General features: G+C 47.4%; 1 protein-coding gene, 1 long non-coding RNA gene and 1 pseudogene across 2 annotated transcripts in view; 2 read left to right on the plus strand and 1 right to left on the minus strand.

Moving 5' to 3' along the window:
* LOC119291601 (probable pyridoxal 5'-phosphate synthase subunit PDX2) overlaps window positions 1-1,558 on the plus strand; it is a 3,134-nt gene extending 1,576 nt beyond the window's left edge. Inside the window, exons 3-7 of the mRNA XM_037570387.1 lie at window positions 192-279; window positions 376-449; window positions 587-778; window positions 1,020-1,117; window positions 1,209-1,558. Coding sequence (XP_037426284.1) covers window positions 192-279; window positions 376-449; window positions 587-778; window positions 1,020-1,117; window positions 1,209-1,341 — 585 coding nt within the window. The 3' untranslated portion in view covers window positions 1,342-1,558. The remainder of the gene's footprint in view (window positions 1-191; window positions 280-375; window positions 450-586; window positions 779-1,019; window positions 1,118-1,208) is intronic.
* The window catches only part of LOC119292846, a 58,986-nt pseudogene that overhangs the window by 4,063 nt on the left and 30,864 nt on the right, over window positions 1-24,059 (plus strand).
* On the minus strand, window positions 1,801-3,317 carry LOC119291602. The gene is made up of 2 exons (XR_005142567.1): window positions 2,401-3,317; window positions 1,801-2,261 (listed from the first exon to the last, which is right to left on the minus strand). It is a non-coding gene; the product is annotated as an uncharacterized LOC119291602 (long non-coding RNA).

The following is a 24,059-nucleotide window of genomic DNA, read 5'->3' on the forward strand; positions in this document are numbered from 1 at the left end:
GGGATTGTTGCTGGTTATTTTGCATAAAACTAGTTCCAGGCTCATTATAATTGACTATGTATATATTTCATTGGAAGTGCACCTCGACGGAGTGTTTGTAACTTTTATACCTCTGATAGAGTACACATCTTCTTAGACTTTACCTTTTTACACTGTTAAATGTCCAACATTTCATTTCATCTGCATTGCAGTTTCCTGCACTTCGAGAGTTTGTCGGTGCAGGAAAGCCTGTGTGGGGAACATGTGCTGGGCTCATTTTCCTTGCAAACAAGGCGGTAGGTACGTGGGTCACCAATTAGTAGATGCTTTAGCTTTTAATTTGGTGAGATTAGTTGATGGAATGTCATGATCACTACTAAGTAATGCTACCCGCAGGACAAAAATTGGGAGGCCAAGAGCTTGTTGGGGGGCTAGACTGCACTGTCCACCGGAACTTTTTTGGGAGCCAGGTAACTCCGAGGACCATGTTGTCTATTTGATGGCTGAATTAGTTTGTAATATCACTTGAATTGCATATCTTCAAATGTTTTTGAGATAAATGTACAATAATGTGAACCACGTTTTATTGCAAACTGTTCTCTTGCAGCTGCAAAGCTTTGAAACCGAACTTTCAGTGCCAATGCTTGCGGAGAAGGAAGGAGGCAGTAATACATGCCGTGGAGTATTTATACGAGCACCTGCTATCTTGGAAGTAGGATCGGATGTTGAAATACTGGCTGAATGCCCTGTTCCTTCTGGTAGACCCAGCATTACCATACCATCTGCCGAGGGTGTTGAGGTTTGCTTCCTGCTCTTTTGAGTTTGACTTACTGGCAACTGTGATTATTTACTTTTTTTTCTTGCTGAACCAGATGTGCGTATCTGGATGTTCCTTTTATTCAAGTACTTTGCTGACAAAATGCTTTGAGAAATACTACTACATGAGTAGCGGCTACCCTGATGGATCCCTTGTCGAAAACATACTCCAAATTACCTTATCTCTTCTATGCACTGACTTGCAATGCGTATTACCCTGGCAGGAAGAGGTGTACTCAAAAGATCGGGTGATTGTTGCGGTACGTCAAGGGAACATCCTCGCCACCGCTTTTCACCCAGAATTGACATCAGACTGTAGATGGTAAGTTCTTTTTTTCCCACGGCATGTCATGTATTTTGTTTTGTCACTGCTAACTCTGAAGCAAAGTGCTTTGCACACTGCTGCTTGGCAGGCATCGCTTCTTCTTGGACATGGACAGAGAATCCCATCCAAAGGCCTTCTCGGCGCTATCTCTATCGTCGTCTTCAAGAGGTTCAGAAGGCGGGTCAAAGACCAAGCCTTTTGATCTTCCCATATTTGAATAGCAGCCTACGGGAGAGGGAGTCTGCCGAACATTTAAGAAAAAGAAATAACTAAGTTTTGGTCATTCGGTTGATGACAGGCTGGGCATCCCAGTGATATTTCTATGTCAAAATTGTATCGATCAAGCTACTGACATTGTATTACCATACACTTGTAATCTTTGCTAAAGGAAGCTGGTCAGTTGAATACAAGTCAATACACACTCTTGTATTATGAGAACCGAAACTGCTTCACACACACATTTTTCGTCTGGTTATAGTACGCACAAGTTTGATCAGAAGGGCAAGCAAGCAGCAGGAGGAATGTACGACTCCTGGCTTATGTTTTTCTGGTTGATTGGGTCCAATCTATGCATGTTTCAGACTTAATTCACTGGCCTCACACAACACATCTTTTTTCTTTATTTTTTGAACACAGTACCGACGCAAACGTTCATATGTACGCGCATACACTCACCCCTATGAACGCACACAAACCCAATATGTCATACAATGAGAGAACCGTATCGGATACCATACCTGATATGTATGCATCGAGTATTGGTAAATAAACAAATAAACATAATTCTTTCCCACCTTGATACTTGCCTAATACCTGTAGGTATGTTTCGATCTCTTAGGGCATCTCTAGCGGAACTTCTAAAACGGGTTGACTCCTCAAAAGATACTTTTTTTTAGGGGTTAAGCTGCACCTACCTGAACTCTCTAGTTTAACCCCTCAAATATTTGAGGAGATGTGTCAGCCGCCTCTCAAATTTGAGCGGCCGAAAAGCAATCTCAGCAAAAGATTCCCTCCCCTCGTGCGATCGCCTTCCGATGGCCACCCACACTTTCCCACTCTTCTCGGCACCCTACCGACCTCCCACCCCACTTCGATTCGCTCGTCGGCAGCCGCCGCCAGCTGAAATCGATGCATCAAGTTGCTGCAGCCGTTGAAATAGATGCATCAAGTTGCGGCAAGCGCTGAAATTGACACATCAAGTTGCCGCGGCCGCCTCGAGCTTGTCGACAAGAAGGCCACCACAGAACCAGCTTTGTCAGGAACGAAACCCCACCACCTACCTGAGCTCCCGATTCGAGTCACCACTGCCATGCGATTCGTCGTTGCCTCCGCGTTTCGGGCATCCACCTCGCGATTCGTTGCCGCCTCCTTGAGCTCATGTCGTAGCCAGCGGCGGATCCAGGATTTGAAGTTACCCGGGGCGAACTTTTACAAGCAACAAAATATCAAAGCCTCGATAGACGATGCAATCAAATATGTTAATCAAATAATTAATTAGTCGAAGCACAATGAATTGTTTAAGAAAGTTTCATTCTCAAGGACTAGATGAAAAATCTATAACACAAAACGTATAAAATCTAACTTGTAATCCCGCTGGCTGAATCTTCCTACAACTTGTATTCGTAATTAAGTATTCAGCTTTCAAGAATCAGGTCAACATGACAACAATTATAGAATGACAACAATTAAATATGATAGAGCTAGAAGAGCAGAAAATAAGGGAAGATCAAAAGAACCTGCTCATTGCTACCTCTCTTGGCTGCTCCCTCACAGTTTTGAGCGGGATGCCAGTGGCCGCGGCAGTGGGGAGACTGCCTCTTGCGTGGACGGCCGTAGAAACAAGTGGACTTCCTCAACGAACACCTTTGGTTGGAAGAACCTGGGAAGGGCCGCAGGGGAGGGCATCACGTCAAGGTCAAGGCGGCGAGGCTGGGCGACGGCGTGATGATGGCTGATCGGTATCGATCGGTAGGCATCGGGAACATCAAAGGCTGCGTACAGAAGTGAAATGGGCTGCGTAAAGAAAAATAATGGGTCATCTCATGTTTTATTGGGCCTTACTCACTGGCCCATCTCCTACTCGAAGCGTTCTCTTCTCGTATCATAATCCTGCTCGAAGCGTTTCCCTTCTTCTTCTTGGTAGCCTGCGTACACGAAGCTCCTGACGTCTGTCATGATGACCAGGACTGGCCAAAGCAGTCCGAGGGTACCCTAGGTTCCCAAAATTTACCCGTGGCGGCCGTCCCTATACGACCCCACGCTGGATCCGCCCCTGGTCGTAGCCCCACCGCCAAAACCGAACTATCGCGGCGTGAGGATGCAGCCGTGGGGCACATGAGCGGCGAAGATCCGTAATATGGACACGAGGGAACATGTGTGGCTTGGCACGTTCGGCACCATGGAGAAGGCGGTGCGCACCTACGATGCCACGGCATTCCGCTACTTTTTTTTTAAGAAAAAGGAGGATGACCCCCGGCTTTGCATCTGGTCGATGCATACGGCGACTTTATTAATTATTTTTGTAAGACCTTATAAAGCCACACAACAGCAAGACTAAAGCCACAGTCTAAACAATAGTTGTTGCTACACCTATCCAATTGATGAAGGGGCGCAGATAGTCTGAGCCTAATAACAAACAGACATCGCAGCCAAACCTAAACATCTAAGACCTGAGGTCCCAACCAGGACGCCTGCCGGGTATGGGCACCTACCAGTCCGGCGCACTCCTCAACCAGGACGCTTGCCGAGTATGAGGCCGCCACAGCGACCTGCAACCAATCCATCTTCAGAGCTGTATTGTTGCATGTACCGTCTCAGGTCTCTATGCCATCGATGCCACCACGACGCCTGACAGCATCGTCCTCCTGCGCGAGTCCATCCTCTCACAGCGAACTTCGAATCTGCACCGCGCCATGCTGTCAAGATCCGTCGCCATAGTGTGTAGGATGAAGCACCGCTCCACCAAAGAATCCGTTCTCTGGTCCCTCGATCACGTGTGTACCTCCAAGGATGACGCCCCCAAGGGAGGAACGACACCAGAGCGCCGCCGTCATCCGATCATCCGATCTAGGGTTTCCTCCAGAGGTAGCAGAGAGTGGCCTTGAACTTCTCCACGACGATGCCTTCAAAAAGGGAATGATGCAGATAGCGCCGCCACCACCGGCCTTAGCAGACGCCGAAGGCAAATTTTCACCCAGATCAGTTCGAAGGGATCCAATTCTCGTGCACGGGCCGCCGTCACCACCAACACCACCGGGTAGAACCCTGGAGCACCGGCAGATCAGCGAGCCGCCGGCACCACCGCATCTAGATCGCCGGCCACGCCGGGCCGCCGCCATCCCCCGCGCCGTCCGGGTCAGAGACGGAGCCGCCGACCGCGCATAGGGACCGCCGCCGCCTGCACACGCCGGAGCGCCGCCGAGATCCCAGCGCCTGCCACCGCTTGCCGAGGGCCGCTGCCGCGCGTCCCGAGCAGACTCCCACGCAAACCAGGGGAAACTGCCGTCGCCCCCAAGCCCGCGTTGGCGCGCCACGCCTCCAGCGCGCCGCCAACCACCGCCACGATCCCCACGCGCCAGATCCAGCAAGCCATGGGAGAAGAGATCCTGCCGCCGCCGCCGCAGCCCGGGCAGTCGGGCGCACCCCGGCGGCGGCGAGGAGGAGAGGTCGGGGAGGGACGAGGACGCGGTGGTGCTAGGGTTCCCCCCGATCGCCGCGCAGGGACGACACGGGAGGACAAGGAGCCATGCTAAGCTCAACTTCCCCAGCAAAGCTCCATCGCGGCCTCCCTTGCGCCTCACGGGTTGAGGAGAAGGGGCACTACAAGGCTGAGGTGCAGCTTGAGGCCGAGCATCCCGATGCACCTTTGTGAGCAAGCTCGTCGAGGAGAACCCATAGATCCTCGCCAAGAACCGTGTGTTCTTCGAGTATGTGGAGGACTCGTTGTTGGTGTCAAAACCGGCAAATCTCGGGTAGGGAGTCATGTGCGTCTAAGGATCGAAGGTAACAAGGAGGCAGGGGACACGATGTTTACCCAGGTTCGGGCATCTTAATGGAGGCAATACCATTGACTTTGATGAGTATAGTGGTTACAAGAGTTGATCTACCTCGAGATCATAATGGCTAAACCCTAGATGTCTAGCATGTATGATTGTGATCGCATCTATAGACTAAACCCTCCAGTTTATATAGACACTGGAGGGATCTAGGGTTGTACAGAGTCGGTTACAGAGAAAGGAAGGTACATGATCCAATCGCCAAGCTTGCCATCCACGCAAAGGAGAGTCCCATACGGACACGAGGAAGGTTCTTCTATCTCATATCTTCACGGCCCATCAGTCCGGCCCATATCACATAGCCCGGATGCCCGAGGACTCGTTAGTCCAGGACTCCCTCAGTAGCCCCTGAACCAGGGTTCAATGATGATGTATCCGGCACGCAGATTGTCTTCGGCATTGCGAGGCGGGTTCTCCTTTCCGAATACTCCAAAGCAGTTTTCCGCACACAAGAGCTGTGTCCGACCTTGCTTAACATGTACAACCCTAAGCTGTAAAAAGCAACAATACTTAAAATAAGTCACGTCCACGGGCCACTTTTCCGGCGAGACGTTATGTTCTAGCCTTATTATTATTCTGAACCGTTTTACAACGTTTCGCATTTTGAGGCACAGCCAATGACACGTCTTGTGAAAGCAGATATCGTGTCCCCTTATTACGGATTCTCGTCAATAGGGGTTTTGGATAATCCAACCGTGCCGTTCACATGTCCCCTTGGGAATAGGCGAGATTTAAGGCTTATGAGGGGGTGCTTGATATTCGTTGCCTTTATAAGAAGACAAAGATCCATCTTTTTACCCCATGCCTTCTTCCTCCTGAGCCTATCCGCCATTCGAGCTCCAGCGCCCAAGTCTCAGTCCTTTCCATCGCCACCAAACACTACTAGCCATGTCCAGATCTGGAGCGCAGGGCAAGTGGATGACTTCCTCTGTTACAGAGGAGAACATCAAGGAGCTCCGGGAAGCTGGGTATTTGGCCACGAACATAGTCCATGGTCTCCCTACCAAAAAGCAGATCATTCCCACTCCGAAGCCTAACGAAAGGGTAGTGTTCATCCCCCATTTCCTTCACGGACTAGGGTTTCCCCTTCATCCTTTCGTCCGCGGCCTCATGTTTTACTATGGGCTAGATTTTCATGATCTGGCCCCAAATTCTTTCCTCAACCTTTCGGCGTTTATCGTCGTGTGCGAGGCATTCCTCCGCGTCCCTCCCCACTTTGGCCTATGGCTCAAGGTCTTCAATGTGAAGCCGAAGGTGGTAGAAGGCCAACACGTGAAGTGCGGCGGCGCCATGTTGAGTAAACTTCCTAACGTCACCTAGCCAAAAGGGACCTTTGTGGAATCCGTCAAGGGATGGCAGCAGGGGTGGTTCTATATCACGGAACCCCGTGATACCACATGGGCCGTCGCTCTTTCAAGTCCGGGCCCCCGATGCGACTTACATCCTGGATCAATAAGGGTCTAGACTGGGAGTCGCCTGACGAGGTGACGACGATGGAGAGCCGCGTAAAGGGCATGATAAACAAGAACACCAGCCTTGCCAACGTGATCCAGGTGATGCTTTTTCGTCGGATTCTTCCTTGTCAACACCAGACTCAATATATGTGGGAATTCGACCCGACCGGTCCTCGGACGCTGCACCGGTTCTTTGGCACGACGCACGAAGATATATGGAAGCTGCTCTTCAAGGATCAAAAGTCGTGGCCGGAGACAACAGAAGACCGCGGCCTTGATTGCGCACGTCCGGTCACTCCCGTAAGTTTTATGATAACTTTTATTTGCAATTTCAAGGAGTATATTGAACTTTCTTACTCCCACTGGGCTGGACAAAGAAGGCGGAGCAGATCAAATGTCCGGCTCTGCTACCCGAGGACCATGCCACCCCCTTGCTGACAAAGATGCTGGTTCCGGCGCCGTATCAGGCGCCGGAGAAGAAGGCCAAGAAGAAGGGCAAGGAGGCCAGAAGTGGCCTTCACCGTAAGGGTGCTTCGGACATCGTGTCTGAAGACACCGAGTCCTCCTCCTCTCATGACGAAGATGCAGAGGAGGAAGAGAACAACTCTCCCCCTAAGAGGGAAGAAGAATAGGGCGGCCTCCACGGATCTAGAGGCGGAGGCGACCAAGAAGGGAAAACCTTCCCTTTCGGAAGATTCCGAGGCGGATGCCGATGCCATCCCTGCGCGGCACCCCAGGCCGAAGCCCTTGGCTGAATCGTAAGTATCCAAGGACACCATTCATATATCCGATTTCATGCCTTGTAGTTCTAATATATTGATTTTACGCATTGCAACCCAGCCCGTGATCTCCCTCAACGATCATCATCAACTGGGAACTCGCTAGGGCCGAACGCGATGGAGAGCGAATCTCCTCCGCAGGTTTCTCCTCCCGCCGCTACGGACAACACTGAAGTGTTGTCCCGAAGAACCTCTCCAAGTCACAGGGAGGTGCAGGAGGCCGTGAAGGTGGCAACAGAGGGTAATATCTCTGTTGCCGAAGAGAGGGGGAAATCAACCCCCATGGAGACCGGCGACGGGGCCATGCTCAGTTCGGCCCCCAACCGAATATTATTCTGGAGACCCATACGGCTCCAGAATCGGACCAACAGCCTTCTTCGAGGGAAGGGGGCGTGCCGTCTCCACCGGCATCCTCTATCAATCCGGAGGCGCCGGACACTCTGGTGGGAAGTGCTTCAAAGTGCTTCCATTGTGGAGGAACACTGTACCCTTATGGGTACGGTGGTTGAAAAGGTTCGGTCCGCTAAGAGCGGATTGAACCAAGCCTATACCAGCCTTCTAACAGGCTTTGAGGTATGTGAAGTAATATATTTTTGATTATTTGCAAAAGGAATACCTGTATATAGATAGTAGCCCCTGAGACTCTGTTCGACGTTCGTGAAGGAAGGCTGAGCAGGGGACCGAATAATGCTTTGCAGGAGCTAACATATATGTTTATTTTGATGCACATGCTTCGATGCGAGCGACAACTTCACATGCCGCCGAACTATCTGAACTAAAGTGGAAGTTGGAGGAAAACAAGGTATGTGATGCCAAAACGTATCTTGAAATGAAAAGAGTTCCAATTTGTTATCTAACTGAACTTTATGATTATGCTCATAGTTGATATGGTTGAGGTCGAAGCCCTCAAGAGCGCACTGGCCGAGGCCAAGAAGGAGGCGGACGAGGAACGAACCGCCCGCCGAAAACATGAAGCGAGGTTGGAGGAAGTCCAACAAGAGCTCATTGATGCTATAAACAAATGTGAGTCCTTGGAGCGCAAGGTGTCGGATCGAGAGTCTGAGCTTGCTACGGCACTCCAAAGTGCAAAGGAGGCCTGGATTGAAGCCCAAGGCGCCTATCGGGAGATCCGAGAGGCCAAGCAGATTGCGGCGGGTAAGGCCTTTAATATGCAGAGCAAAATTGTGAGGAGAAAATACACATTAATGACACGCATTTGGAGTTCTCCAGGAGCATTTGCATATCTTACCCGAAGTATTGATGATGCTGCAGATTTCTTCCGAGCCGAAGAGGGGAGCTCAATAGAGAAGCTGTTCTGGTCGCAGTACCTTGCGCCAGAGCATCATGTGCCCCTCAGTGATCAGCTGAAACAGCTGACCGAGCTACATAGGGTGGCCGAATTGGCCATGAAGGATGTGATAGTCCGTCTTTGGCCAGCCGAATCCATACCCAGTAGCTACTTTGGGCTTGTGAAGCGACTAGTCGATGTCTGCCCATGGCTTGATGCTATAAAGCAATCAGTTTGTATCGAGGGTGCCCAGATGGCCTTCGCCCGTGTCAAGGTGCAGTGGGTGAAGATGAATGACACCAGTCTTGCAACAGAGGGACCGCCCACAGGCAAGGAGCATCGTACGCCGGAGCGATACTTCAACGACTTCCTTGAAGGATCCGGCATTATAGAGGGCCTGTGTTCGAAGGACATCATGTTTGAATGAGTGTATCTGTGCTGCCCAAACTTTGTACAATGAAAACAAGGTTCATCTGAAATTATTTATCCTCTGTTGTGGCCGTTTATTAAATCTGAGAGTTGGCCAGTCGTCGGCTTCAGCCCCTCACGTAGATACTACGGGGGTGTTCGGAACAGCACAAAAACACACTTAACCCAACAAATTGGTCCTTGAAGGAGGTACTAGTGTGGCGAACCAGGAAATCAGACTATGCGGCTTTATCACTCTCACTTAGCCATAGGAGCTTGACAATAAGATTGTGGGCGCAACCCCTGGTATTGTTCGGTGATCCGAACTTAGGTGTTGTAAACACCTGACTAGATAAAAACCAGTCCTTCGTGTGACAAGGAGAAAATCGCAAGAGATTTATACTAAGTCGCTGAATAGCTAACCAGCTCTCGCCACATCATGATAGTCAGTTTTCGGCTTTCTCTACTGAGGTGTTTATCCGGCTAACCAGAAACTGTTGGGTAACGTAGTAATTTCAAAAAAATTCCTACGCACACGCAAGATCATGGTGATGCGTAGCAACAAGAGGGGAGAGTGTTGTCCACGTACCCTCGTAGACCGATAGCGGAAGCATTATAACAATGCGGTTGATGTAGTCGTACGTCTTCACGGCCCGACCGATCAAGCACCGAAACTACGGCACCTCCGAGTTCTAGCACACATTTAGCTCGATGACGATCCCTGGACTCCGATCCAGTAAAGTGTCGGGGAAGAGTTCTGTCAGCACGACGGCATTGTGACGATCTTGATGTTCTACCGTCGCAGGGCTTCGCCTAAGCACCGCTACAGTATTATCGAGGTGGACTATGGGGGAGGGGGGCACCGCACACGGCTAAGAGATCCAAGGGATCAATTGTTGTGTCTATGGGGTGCCCCCCTCCTCTGTATATAAAGGAGTGGAGGAGGGGGCCGGCCAAGAGGGGTGGCGCGCCCAAGGGGGGGAGTCCAACTCCCATCGGGAGTAGGACTCCCCCTTTTCCTATTTGGAGTAGGAGAGGGAAGGAAGAGGAAGGAGGGAGGAAGGAAGGGGGGGCGGCCCCCCTCCCAATTTGGATTGGGCTTGGGGGAGGGGGCACGCCCCCTCCCTTGCTCCTTTCCCCTCCTTTCCACTAAGTCCCAATAAGGCCCATATACCTCCCGGGTGGTTCCGATAACCTCCCGGTGATCGGTATTCTCCCAACCTCACCCCGAACCTTTCCGGTGTCCAAATATAGTCGTCCAATATATCGATCTTTATGTCTCAACCATTTCGAGACTCCTCGTCAAGTCGGTGATCATATCCGGGACTCCGAACAACCTTCGGTACATCAAAATATATAAACTCATAATGAAACTGTCATCGTAACGTTAAGCGTGCGGACCCTACGGGTTCGATAACAATGTAGACATGACCGAGACACGTCTCCGGTCAATAACCAATAGTGGAACCTGGATGCTCATATTGTCTCCCACATATTCTACGAAGATCTTTATCAGTCAGACCGCATAACAACATACGTTGTTCCCTTTGTCATCGGTATGTTACTTGCCCGAGATTCGATCGTCGGTATCTCAATACCTAGTTCAATCTCATTACCGGCAAGTCTCTTTACTCATTCCGTAATACATCATCTCACAACTAACTCATTAGTTGCAAGGCTTAAGTGATGTGCATTACCGAGAGGGCCCAGAGATACCTCTCCGACAATCGGAGTGACAAATCCTAATCTCGAAATACGCCAACCCAACATGTACCTTTGGAGACACCTGTAGAGCTCCTTTATAATCACCCAGTTACGTTGTGACATTTGGTAGCACACAAAGTGTTCCTCCGGTAAACGGGAGTTGCATAATCTCATAGTCATAGGAACATGTATAAGTCATGAAGAAAGCAATAGCGATATACTAAACGATCGTGTGCTAAGCTAACGGAATGGGTCATGTCAATCACATCATTCTCCTAATGATGTGATCCCGTTAATCAAATGACAACACATGTCTATGGTTAGGAAACATAACCATCTTTGATCAACAAGCTAGTCAAGTAGAGGCATACTAGTGACACTCTGTTTGTCTATGTATTCACACATGTATTATGTTTCCGGTTAATACAATTCTAGCATGAATAATAAACATTTATCATGATATAAGGAAATAAATAATAACTTTATTACTGCCTCTAGGGCATATTTCCTTCAGTCTCCCACTTGCACTAGAGTCAATAATCTAGATTACACTGTAATGATTCTAACACCCATGGAGCCTTGTGTTGGGGAACGTTGCAGAAAACAAAAAATTTCCTACTCGTTTCACCAAGATCATCTAGGAGTTCATCTAGCAACGAGTGATTAGATGCATCTACATACCTTTGTAGATCGCGAGCGGAAGCGTTCAAAAGAACGGTGATGATGTAGTCGTACTCGACGTGATCCAAATCACCGATGACCAGCGCCGAACGGACGGCACCTCCGTGTTCAACACACGTACGGAACAGCCACGTCTCCTCTTCTTGATCCAGCAAGGGAGGGAGGAGAGGTTGAGGGAGATGGCACCAGCAGCAGCACGACGGCGTGGTGTTGATGGAGCTGCAGTACTCCGACAGAGCTTCGCTAAGCACTATGGAGGTGGAGGAGGTGTTGGGGAGGGAGAAGGAGGCAACCAAAGGCCGAAGCGTTCAGGTATGAAGTCCCTCCTCTCCCCCACTATATATAGGGGTGCCAAGGGGGGGTGGTGCGCAGCCTAGGAGATCCAATCTCCTATGGCCGGCGGCCAAGGGGAGGTTTCCCTCCCCCCCAAGGCACCTAGGAGGTGCCTTACCCTCCTAGGACTCTTGTCCCCTTAAACCCTAGGCGCATGGGCCTATGTGGGGCTGGTGCCCTTGGCCCATTAGGCCAAGGCGCACCCCCTTACAGCCCATGTGGCCCCCCGGGACAGGTGGACCCACCCGGTGGACCCCCGGGACCCTTCCGGTGGTCCCGGTACAATACCGATAACCCCGAAACTTGTCCCGATGCCCGAAACAGGACTTCCCATATATAAATCTTTACCTCCGGACCATTCCGGAACTCCTCGTGACGTCCTGGATCTCATCCGGGACTCCGAACAACATTCGGGTTACTGCATATACATATCCCTACAACCCTAGCGTAACCGAACCTTAAGTGTGTAGACCCTACGGGTTCGGGAGACAAGCAGACATGACCGAGACGACTCTCCGGTCAATAACCAACAGCGGGATCTGGATACCCATGTTGGCTCCCACATGCTCCACGATGATCTCATCGGATGAACCACGATGTCGAGGATTCAATCAACCCCGTACGCTATTCCCTTTGTCTATCGATATGTTACTTGCCCGAGATTCGATCGTCGGTATCCCAATACCTCGTTCAATCTCGTTACCGGCAAGTCACTTTACTCGTACCGTAATGCATGATCCCGTGACTAGACACTTGGTCACTCTGAGCTCATTATGATGATGCATTACCGAGTGGGCCCAGTGATACCTCTCCGTCATACGGAGTGACAAATCCCAGTCTTGATCCATGTCACCCAACAGACACTTTCGGAGATGCCCGTAGTCTACCTTTATAGTCACCCAGTTACGTTGTGACGTTTGGCATACCCAAAGCACTCCTACGGTATCCGGGAGTTACACGATCTCATGGTCTAAGGAAAAGATACTTGACATTGGAAAACTCTAGCAAACGAACTTATACGATCTTGTGCTATGTTTAGGATTGGGTCTTGTCCATCACATCATTCTCCCAATGATGTGATCTCGTTATCAATGACATCCAGTGTCCATAGTCAGGAAACCATGACTATCTGTTGATCAACGAGCTAGTCAACTAGAGGCTCACTAGGGACATGTTGGTGTCTGTCATTCACACATGTATTACGATTTCCGGATAACACAATTATAGCATGAATAAAGACAATTATCATGAACAAGGAAATATAATAATAATGCTTTTATTATTGCCTCTAGGGCATATTTCCAACAGTCTCCCACTTGCACTAGAGTCAATAATCTAGTTACATTGTGATGAATCGAACACCCATGGAATTCTGGTGTTGATCATGTTTTGCTCTAGGGAGAGGTTTAGTCAATGGATCTGCTACATTCAGGTCCGTATGTACTTTACAAATCTCTATGTCTCCATCTTGAACATTTTCACGAATGGAGTTGAAGCGACGCTTGATGTGCCTTGTCTTCTTGTGAAACCTGGGCTCCTTGGCAAGTGCAATAGCTCCAGTGTTGTCACAGAAGAGCTTGATCGGCCCCGACACATTGGGTATGACTCCTAGGTCGGTGATGAACTCCTTCACCCATATTGCTTCATGTGCTGCCTCCGAGGCTGCCATGTACTCCGCTTCACATGTAGATCCCGCCACGACGCTTTGCTTGCAACTGCACCAGCTTACTGCCCCACCATTCAAAATATACACGTATCCGGTTTGTGACTTAGAGTCATCCAGATCTGTGTCGAAGCTAGCGTCGACGTAACCCTTTACGACGAGCTCTTCGTCACCTCCATAAACGAGAAACATTTCCTTAGTCCTTTTCAGGTACTTCAGGATATTCTTGACCACTGTCCAGTGTTCCTTGCCGGGATTACTTTGGTACCTTCCTACCAAACTGACGGCAAGGTTTACATCAGGTCTGGTACACAGCATGGCATACATAATAGAACCTATGGCTGAGGCATAGGGGATGACGCTCATCTCTTCTATATCTTCTGCCGTGGTCGGACATTGAGCTGATCTCAATTTCATACCTTGCAACACAGGCAAGAACCCTTTCTTGGATTGATCCATATTGAACTTCTTCAATATCTTATCAAGGTATGTGCTCTGTGAAAGACCTATGAGGCGTCTTGATCTATCTCTATAGATTTTGATGCCTAATATATAAGCAGCTTCTCCAAGGTCCTTCATTGAAAAACTTTTATTCAAGTAGGCCTTGATGCTGTCCAAGAGTTCTATATCATTTCCCATCAAAAGTATGTCATCTACATATAATATGAGAAATGCTACAGAGCTCCCACTCACTTTCTTGTAAACGCAGGCTTCTCCATAAGTCTGTGTAAACCCAAACGCTTTGATCATCTCATCAAAGCGAATGTTCCAACTCCGAGATGCTTGCACCAGCCCATAAATCGAGCGTTGGAGCTTGCACACTTTGTCAGCATTCTTAGGATCGACAAAACCTTCCGGCTGCATCATATACAATTCTTCCTTAAGGAAACCATTAAGGAATGCCGTTTTGACGTCCATTTGCCATATTTCGTAATCATAGAATGCGGCAATTGCTAACATGATTCGGACGGACTTTAGCTTCTCTACCGGTGAGAAAGTCTCATCGTAGTCAACCCCTTGAACTTGTCGATAACCCTTAGCGACAAGCCGAGCTTTATAGATGGTCACATTACCATCCGCGTCTGTCTTCCTCTTAAAGATCCATTTATTTTCTATGTCTCGCCGCTCAACGGGCAAGTCAGTCAAAGTCCATACTTTGTTTTCATACATGGATCCTATCTCGGATTTCATGGCTTCTAGCCATTTGTCGGAATCCGGTCCCGCCATCGCTTCTTCATAGTTCAAAGGTTCACCGTTGTCCAACAACATGATTTCCAAGACAGGGTTGCCGTACCACTCTGGTGCGGAACGTGTCCTTGTGGACCTTCGGATTTCAGTAGGGGCTTGATCAGAAGTATCTTGATCATTTTCATTAACTTCCTCTCTAGTCGGTGCAGGCACCTCAGGAACATTTTCTTGAGTTGCGCCCTTTTCCGATTCAAGAGGTAATACTTCATCAAGCTCTACTTTCCTCCCACTTACTTCTTTCGAGAGAAATTCTTTCTCCAGAAAGGACCCATTCTTGGCAACAAAGATCTTGCCTTCGGATCTGAGGTAGAAGGTGTACCCAATAGTTTCTTTTGGGTACCCTATGAAGACGCATTTTTCCGATTTGGGTTCGAGCTTTTCAGGTTGAAGTTTCTTGACATAAGCATCGCATCCCCAAACTTTTAGAAACGACAGCTTAGGTTTCTTCCCAAACCATAATTCATACGGTGTCGTCTCAACGGATTTCGACGGAGCCCTATTTAAAGTGAATGCGGCAGTCTCTAAAGCATAGCCCCAAAAAGAAAGCGGTAAATCGGTAAGAGACATCATAGATCGCACCATATCTAACAGAGTGCGATTACGACGTTCGGACACACCATTACGCTGAGGTGTTCCAGGCGGCGTGAGTTGTGAAACTATTCCACATTTTCTTAAGTGTGCCCCAAACTCGTGACTCAAGTATTCTTCTCCACGATCTGATCGTAGAAACTTGATTTTCCTGTCACGTTGATTTTCAACCTCACTCTGAAATTCCTTGAACTTTTCAAAGGTTTCAGACTTGTGTTTCATTAAGTAGATATACCCATACCTACTTAAATCATCAGTGAGGGTGAGAACATAACGATAGCCACCGCGAGCCTCAACACTCATTGGACCGCACACATCGGTATGTATGATTTCCAATAAGTCGGTTGCTCGCTCCATTGTTCCTGAGAACGGAGTCTTGGTCATTTTACCCATAAGGCATGGTTCGCACGTGTCAAATGATTCATAATCAAGAGACTCTAAAAGTCCATCAGCATGGAGCTTCTTCATGCGTTTGACACCTATGTGACCAAGGCGGCAGTGCCACAAGTATGTGGGACTATCATTATCAACTTTACTTCTTTTGGTACTCACATTATGCACATGTGTAGCATCACGTTCGAGATTCATAAAGAATAAACCATTCACCATAGGAGCATGACCATAAAACATATCTCTCATAAAAATGGAACAACCATTATTCTCAGATTTAAAAGAGTAGCCATCTCGAATTAAACGAGATCCCGATACAATGTTCATGCTCAAAGCTGGCACTAAATAACAATTATTAAGGTTTAAAACTAATCCCGAAGGGAGATGCAGAGGTAGCGTGCCGACGGCGATCACATTGACCTTGGAACCATTCCCGACGCGCATCGTCACCTCGTCCTTTGCCAGTTTCCGCTTATTCCGCAGCCCCTGCTTTGAGTTACAAATGTGAGCAACTGCACCGGTATCAAATACCCAGGAGCCACTACGGGCACTAGTAAGGTACACATCAATTACATGTATATCACATATACCTTTGGTTTTACCGGCCTTCTTATCCGCTAAGTACTTAGGGCAGTTCCGCTTCCAGTGACCGCTTCCCTTGCAATAAAAGCACTCAGTCTCGGGCTTGGGTCCATTCTTTGGCTTCTTCCCGGCAGCTTGCTTGCCGGGCGCGGCAACCTCCTTGCCGTCCTTCTTGAAGCTCTTTTTACCCTTGCCTTTCTTGAACTTAGTGGTTTTATTGATCATCAACACTTGATGTTCCTTCCTGACTTCTACCTCCGCTGATTTCAGCATAGCAAATACTTCAGGAATGGTCTTTTCCATCCCCTGCATATTGAAGTTCATCACAAAGCTCTTGTAGCTTGGTGGAAGCGACTGGAGGATTCTGTCAATGACCGCATCATCCGGGAGATTAACTCCTAGCTGAGTCAAGCGGTTATGCAACCCAGACATAGTGAGTATGTGCTCACTGACAGAACTGTTTTCCTCCATCTTACAGCTGAAGAATTTGTCGGAGACTGCATATCTCTCGACCCGGGCATGAGCTTGAAAAACCATTTTCAGCTCTTCGAACATCTCATATGTTCCATGTCTCTCAAAACGCTTTTGGAGGCCCGGCTCTAGGCTGTAAAGCATGCCGCACTGAACGAGGGAGTAGTCATCGAAACGTGCCTGCCAAGCGTTCATAACGTCTTGTTCCGCAGGGAGAACGGGTGCGTCACCAAGCGGTGCTTGTAGGACATAATCTTTCTTGGCAGCTATGAGGATGATCCTCAGGTTCCGGACCCAGTCCGTATAGTTGCTGCCATCGTCTTTCAGCTTAGTTTTCTCTAGGAACGCGTTGAAGTTGAGGACTACGTTGGCCATTTGATCTACAAGACATATTGCAAAGATTTTAGACTAAGTTCATGATAATTAAGTTCAACTAATCAAATTATTAGTGAACTCCCACTTAGATTAGACATCCCTCTAGTCATCTAAGTATTACATGATCCGAGTTAAACTAGACCATGTCCGATCATCACGTGAGACGGACTAGTCAACATCGGTGAACATCTTCATGTTGATCGTATCTTCTATACGACTCATGCTCGACCTTTCGGTCTTTTGTGTTCCGAGGCCATGTCTGTACATGCTAGGCTCGTCAAGTCAACCTAAGTGTTTGCATGTGTAAATCTGTCTTACACCCGTTGTATGTGAACGTCTGAATAAAACACCCGATCATCACGTGGTGTTTTGAAACAGCGAACTGTCGCAACGGTGCACAGTTAGGGGGGAATACTTCTTGAATTTATTGTGAGGGATCATCTTATTTACTACCGTCGTTCTAAGTAAACAAGATGCAAAACATGATAAACATCACATGCAATCAAATAATAAACGTGACATGATATGGCCAATATCACATAGCTCCTTTGATCTTCATCTTGGGGCTCCATGATCATCTTGTCACCGGCTTGACACCATGATCTCCATCATCATGATCTCCATCATCATGTGTCCATGAAGTTGCTCGCCAACTATTACTTCTACTACTATGGCTAACGCGTTTAGCAATAAAGTAAAGTAATTTACATGGCGTTTCTCGATGACACGCAGGTCATTAAAAGAATAAAGACAACTCCTATGGCTCCTGCCGGTTGTCATACTCATCGACATGCAAGTCGTGAATCCTATTACAATAGCATGAACATCTCATACATCACATATAGATCATTCATCATTCATCACAACTTTGGCCATATCATATCACAAACCACTTGCTGCAAAAACAAGTTAGACGTCCTCTAATTGTTGTTGCAAGTTTTACGTGGCTGAATTAGGGTTCTAGCAAGAACGTTTTCTTACCTACGTTAAAGCCACAACGTGATTTGTTAACTTATATTTACCCTTCATAAGGACCCTGTTCATCGATTCCGCTCCAACTAAAGTAGGAGAGACAGACACCCGCCAGCCACCTTATGCAACTAGTGCATGTTAGTCGGTGGAACCGGTCTCACGTAAGCGTACGTGTAAGGTTGGTCCGGGCCGCTTCATCCCACAATACCGCTGAAGCAAGAAAGGACTAGTAACGGCAAGAAAGTTGACAAATCTACGCCCACAACAAATTGTGCTCTACTCGCGCAAGAAGAACTACGCATAGACCTAGCTCATGATGCCACTGTTGGGGAACGTTGCAGAAAACAAAAATTTTCCTACTCGTTTCACCAAGATCATCTAGGAGTTCATCTAGCAACGAGTGATTAGATGCATCTACATACCTTTGTAGATCGCGAGCGGAAGCGTTCAAAAGAACGGTGATGATGTAGTCGTACTCGACGTGATCCAAATCACCGATGACCAGCGCCGAACGGACGGCACCTCCGTGTTCAACACACGTACGGAACAGCCACGTCTCCTCTTCTTGATCCAGCAAGGGAGGGAGGAGAGGTTGAGGGAGATGGCACCAGCAGCAGCACGACGGCGTGGTGTTGATGGAGCTGCAGTACTCCGACAGAGCTTCGCTAAGCACTATGGAGGTGGAGGAGGTGTTGGGGAGGGAGAAGGAGGCAACCAAAGGCCGAAGCGTCCAGGTATGAAGTCCCTCCTCTCCCCCACTATATATAGGGGTGCCAAGGGGGGGTGGTGCGCAGCCTAGGAGATCCAATCTCCTATGGCCGGCGGCCAAGGGGAGGTTTCCCTCCCCCCCAAGGCACCTAGGAGGTGCCTTACCCTCCTAGGACTCTTGTCCCCTTAAACCCTAGGCGCATGGGCCTATGTGGGGCTGGTGCCCTTGGCCCATTAGGCCAAGGCGCACCCCCTTACAGCCCATGTGGCCCCCCGGGACAGGTGGACCCACCCGGTGGACCCCCGGGACCCTTCCGGTGGTCCCGGTACAATACCGATAACCCCGAAACTTGTCCCGATGCCCGAAACAGGACTTCCCATATATAAATCTTTACCTCCGGACCATTCCGGAACTCCTCGTGACATCCTGGATCTCATCCGGGACTCCGAACAACATTCGGGTTACTGCATATACATATCCCTACAACCCTAGCGTAACCGAACCTTAAGTGTGTAGACCCTACGGGTTCGGGAGACAAGCAGACATGACCGAGACGACTCTCCGGTCAATAACCAACAGCGGGATCTGGATACCCATGTTGGCTCCCACATGCTCCACGATGATCTCATCGGATGAACCACGATGTCGAGGATTCAATCAACCCCGTACGCTATTCCCTTTGTCTATCGATATGTTACTTGCCCGAGATTCGATCGTCGGTATCCCAATACCTCGTTCAATCTCGTTACCGGCAAGTCACTTTACTCGTACCGTAATGCATGATCCCGTGACCAGACACTTGGTCACTCTGAGCTCATTATGATGATGCATTACCGAGTGGGCCCAGTGATACCTCTCCGTCATACGGAGTGACAAATCCCAGTCTTGATCCATGTCACCCAACAGACACTTTCGGAGATACCCGTAGTCTACCTTTATAGTCACCCAGTTACGTTGTGACGTTTGGCATACCCAAAGCACTCCTACGGTATCCGGGAGTTACACGATCTCATGGTCTAAGGAAAAGATACTTGACATTGCAAAACTCTAGCAAACGAACTATACGATCTTGTGCTATGTTTAGGATTGGGTCTCGTCCATCACATCATTCTCCTAATGATGTGATCTCGTTATCAATGACATCCAGTGTCCATAGTCAGGAAATCATGACTATCTGTTGATCAACGAGCTAGTCAACTAGAGGCTCACTAGGGACATGTTGATGTCTGTTATTCACACATGTATTACGATTTCCAGATAACACAATTATAGCATGAATAAAGACAATTATCATGAACAAGGAAATATAATAATAATGCTTTTATTATTGCCTCTAGGGCATATTTCCAACACCTTGGTGCTGATCATGTTTTGCGTGGAAGAGGCTTAGTCAACGGGTCTGCTACATTCAGATCCGTATGTATCTTGCAAATTTCTATGTCTCCCACTTGGACTAAATCCCGAATGGAATTGAAGCGTCTCTTGATGTGCTTGGTTCTTTTGTGAAATCTAGATTCCTTCGCCAAAGCAATTGCACCAGTATTGTCACAAAAGATTTTCATCGGACCCGATGCACTAGGTATGACACCTAGATCAGATATGAACTCCTTCATCCAGACTCCTTCATTTGCTGCTTCCGAAGCAGCTATGTACTCCGCTTCACATGTAGATCCTGCCACAACGCTTTGTTTAGAACTGCACCAACTGACAGCTCCACCGTTCAATGTAAACACGTATCTGGTTTGCGATTTAGAATCATCCGGATCAGTGTCAAATCTTGCATCAACGTAACCATTTACGATGAGCTCTTTGTCACCTCCATAAACGAGAAACATATCCTTAGTCCTTTTCAGGTATTTCAGGATGTTCTTGACCGCTGTCCAGTGATCCACTCCCGGATTACTTTGGTACCTCCCTGCTAAACTTATAGCAAGGCACACATCAGGTCTGGTACACATCATTGCATACATGATAGATCCTATGGCTGAAGCATAGGGAACTTCTTTCATCTTTTCTCTATCTTCTGCAGTGGTCGGGCATTGAGTCTTACTCAACTTCATACCTTGTAACACAGGCAAGAACCCTTTCTTTGCTTGATCCATTTTGAACTTCTTCAAAACTTTGTCAAGGTATGTGCTTTGTGAAAGTCCAATTAAGCGTCTTGATCTATCTCTATAGATCTTAATGCCCAATATGTAAGCAGCTTCACCGAGGTCTTTCATTGAAAAACTTTTATTCAAGTATCCTTTTATGCTATCCAAAAATTCTATATCATTTCCGATCAGGAATATGTCATCTACATATAGTATCAGAAATGCTACAGAGCTCCCACTCACTTTTTTGTAAATACGGGCTTCTCCAAAAGTGTGTATAAAACCAAATGCTTTGATCACACTATCAAAGCGTTTATTCCAACTCCGAGAGGCTTGTACGAGTCCATCAATGGATCGCTGGAGCTTGCACACTTTGTTAGCTCCCTTTGGATCGACAAAACCTTCCGGTTGCATCATATACAACTCTTCTTCCAGAAATCCATTCAGGAATGCAGTTTTGACATCCATCTGCCATATTTCATAATCATAAAATGTGGCAATTGCTAACATGATTCGGACAGACTTAAGCATCGCTACGGGTGAGAAGGTCTCATCGTAGTCAACCCCTTGAACTTGTCGAAAACCTTTCGCGACAAGTCGAGCTTTGTAGACAGTAACATTACCGTCAGCGTCAGTCTTCTTCTTGAAGATCCATTTATTTTAAATTGCTTGCTGATCATCGGGCAAGTCAACCAAAGTCCACACTTTGTTCTCATACATGGATCCCATCTCAGATTTCATGGCATCAAGCCATTTTGCGGAATCTGGGCTGACCATCGCTTCTTCATAGTTCGTAGGTTCATCATGGTCTAGTAACATGACTTCCAGAACAGGATTACTGTACCACTCTGGTGCGGATCTTACTCTGGTTGATCTACGAGGTTTAGTAACCACTTGATCTGAAGTTTCATGATCATCATCATTATCTTCCTCACTAATTAGTGTAGGTGTTGCAGAAACCTGTTTCTGCGATATACTACTTTCCAATAAGGGAGCAGGTACAGTTACCTCATCAAGTTCTACTTTCCTCCCACTCACTTCTTTCGAGAGAAACTCTTTTTCTAGAAAGGATCTATTCTTAGCAACGAACGTCTTGCCTTCAGATCTGTGATAGAAGGTGTACCCAACAGTCTCCTTTGGGTATCCTATGAAGACACATTTCTCCGATTTGGGTTCGAGCTTATCAGGTTGAAGCTTTTTCACATAAGCATCGCAGCCCCAAACTTTCAGAAACGACAACTTTGGTTTCTTGCCAAACCACAGTTCATAAGGCGTCGTCTCAACGAATTTTGATGGTGCCCTATTTAACGAGAATGCGGCCATCTCTAAAGCATAACCCCAAAATGATAGCGGTAAATCTGTAAGAGACATCATAGATCGCACCATATCTAGTAAAGTACGATTAAGATGTTCGGACACACCGTTACGCTGTGGTGTTCCGGGTGGCGTTAGTTGCGAAACTATTCCGCATTGTTTCAAATGTAGACCAAACTCGTAACTCAAATATTCTCCTCCACAATCAGATCATAGAAACTTTATTTTCTTGTTATGATGATTTTCAACTTCACTCTGAAATTCTTTGAACTTTTCAAATGTTTCAGACTTATGCTTCATTAAGTATATATACCTATATCTGCTCAAATCATCTGTGAAGGTGAGAAAATAACGATATCCGCCACGAGCCTCAACATTCATCGGACCACATACATCTGTATGTATGATCTCCAATAAATCAGTTGCTCTCTCCATAGTACCGGAGAACGGTGTTTTAGTCATCTTGCCCATGAGGCACGGTTCGCAAGTACCAAGTGATTCATAATCAAGTGGTTCCAAAAGTCCATCAGTATGGAGTTTCTTCATGTGCTTTACACCGATATGACCTAAACGGCAGTGCCACAAATAAGTTGCACTATCATTATCAACTCTGCATCTTTTGGCTTCAACATTATGAATATGTGTATCACAGCTATCGAGATTCATCAAAAATAGACCACTCTTCAAGGGTGCATGACCATAAAAGATATTACTCATATAAATAGAACAACCATTATTCTCTGATTTAAATGAATAACCGTCTCACATCAAACAAGATCCAGATATAATGTTCATGCTCAACATTGGCACCAAATAACAATTATTTAGGTCTAAAACTAATCCCGAAGGTAGATGTAGAGGTAGCGTGCCGACTGCAATCACATCGACTTTGGAACCATTTCCCACGCGCATCGTCACCTCGTCCTTAGCTAATCTTCGCTTAATTCGTAGTCCCTGTTTCGAGTTGCAAATATTAGCAACAGAACCAGTATCAAATACCCAGGTGCTACTGCGAGCATTAGTAAGGTACACATCAATAACATGTATATCACATATACCTTTGTTCACCTTGCCATCCTTCTTATCCGCCAAATACTTGGGGTAGTTCCACTTCCAGTGACCAGTCTGCTTGCAGTAGAAGCACTCAGTTTCAGGCTTAGGTCCAGACTTGGGTTTCTTCTCCTGAGCAGTAACTTGTTTGCTATTCTTCTTGAAGTTTCCCTTCTTCTTCCCTTTGCCCTTTTTCTTGAAACTAGTGGTCTTGTTAACCATCAACACTTGATGCTCCTTTTTGATTTCTACCTCCGCAGCTTTTAGCATCGCGAAGAGCTCAGGAATAGTCTTTTCCATCCCTTGCATATTATAGTTCATCACAAAGCTCTTGTAGCTTGGTGGCAGTGATTGGAGAATTCTGTCAATGACGCTATCATCTGTAAGATTAACTCCCAGTTGAATCAAGTGATTATTATACCCAGACATTTTGAGTATATGCTCACTGACAGAATTGTTCTCCTCCATCTTGCAGCTATAGAACTTATTGGAGACTTCATATCTCTCAATCCGGGCATTTGCTTGAAACATTAACTTCAACTCTTGGAACATCTCATATGCTCCATGACATTTGAAACGTCGTTGAAGACCCGGTTCTAAGCCGTAAAGCATGGCACACTGAACTATAGAGTAGTCATCAGCTTTGCTCTGCCAGACGTTCATAACATCTGGCGTTGCTCCAGCAACAGGCCTGGCACCCAACGGTGCTTCCAGGACGTAATTCTTCTGTGCAGCAATGAGGATAATCCTCAAGTTACGGACCCAGTCCGTGTAATTGCTAC

The sequence above is a fragment of the Triticum dicoccoides genome, chromosome 4B (genome assembly GCF_002162155.2).
Source record: "Triticum dicoccoides isolate Atlit2015 ecotype Zavitan chromosome 4B, WEW_v2.0, whole genome shotgun sequence".
Lineage (NCBI taxonomy): Eukaryota > Viridiplantae > Streptophyta > Magnoliopsida > Poales > Poaceae > Triticum > Triticum dicoccoides.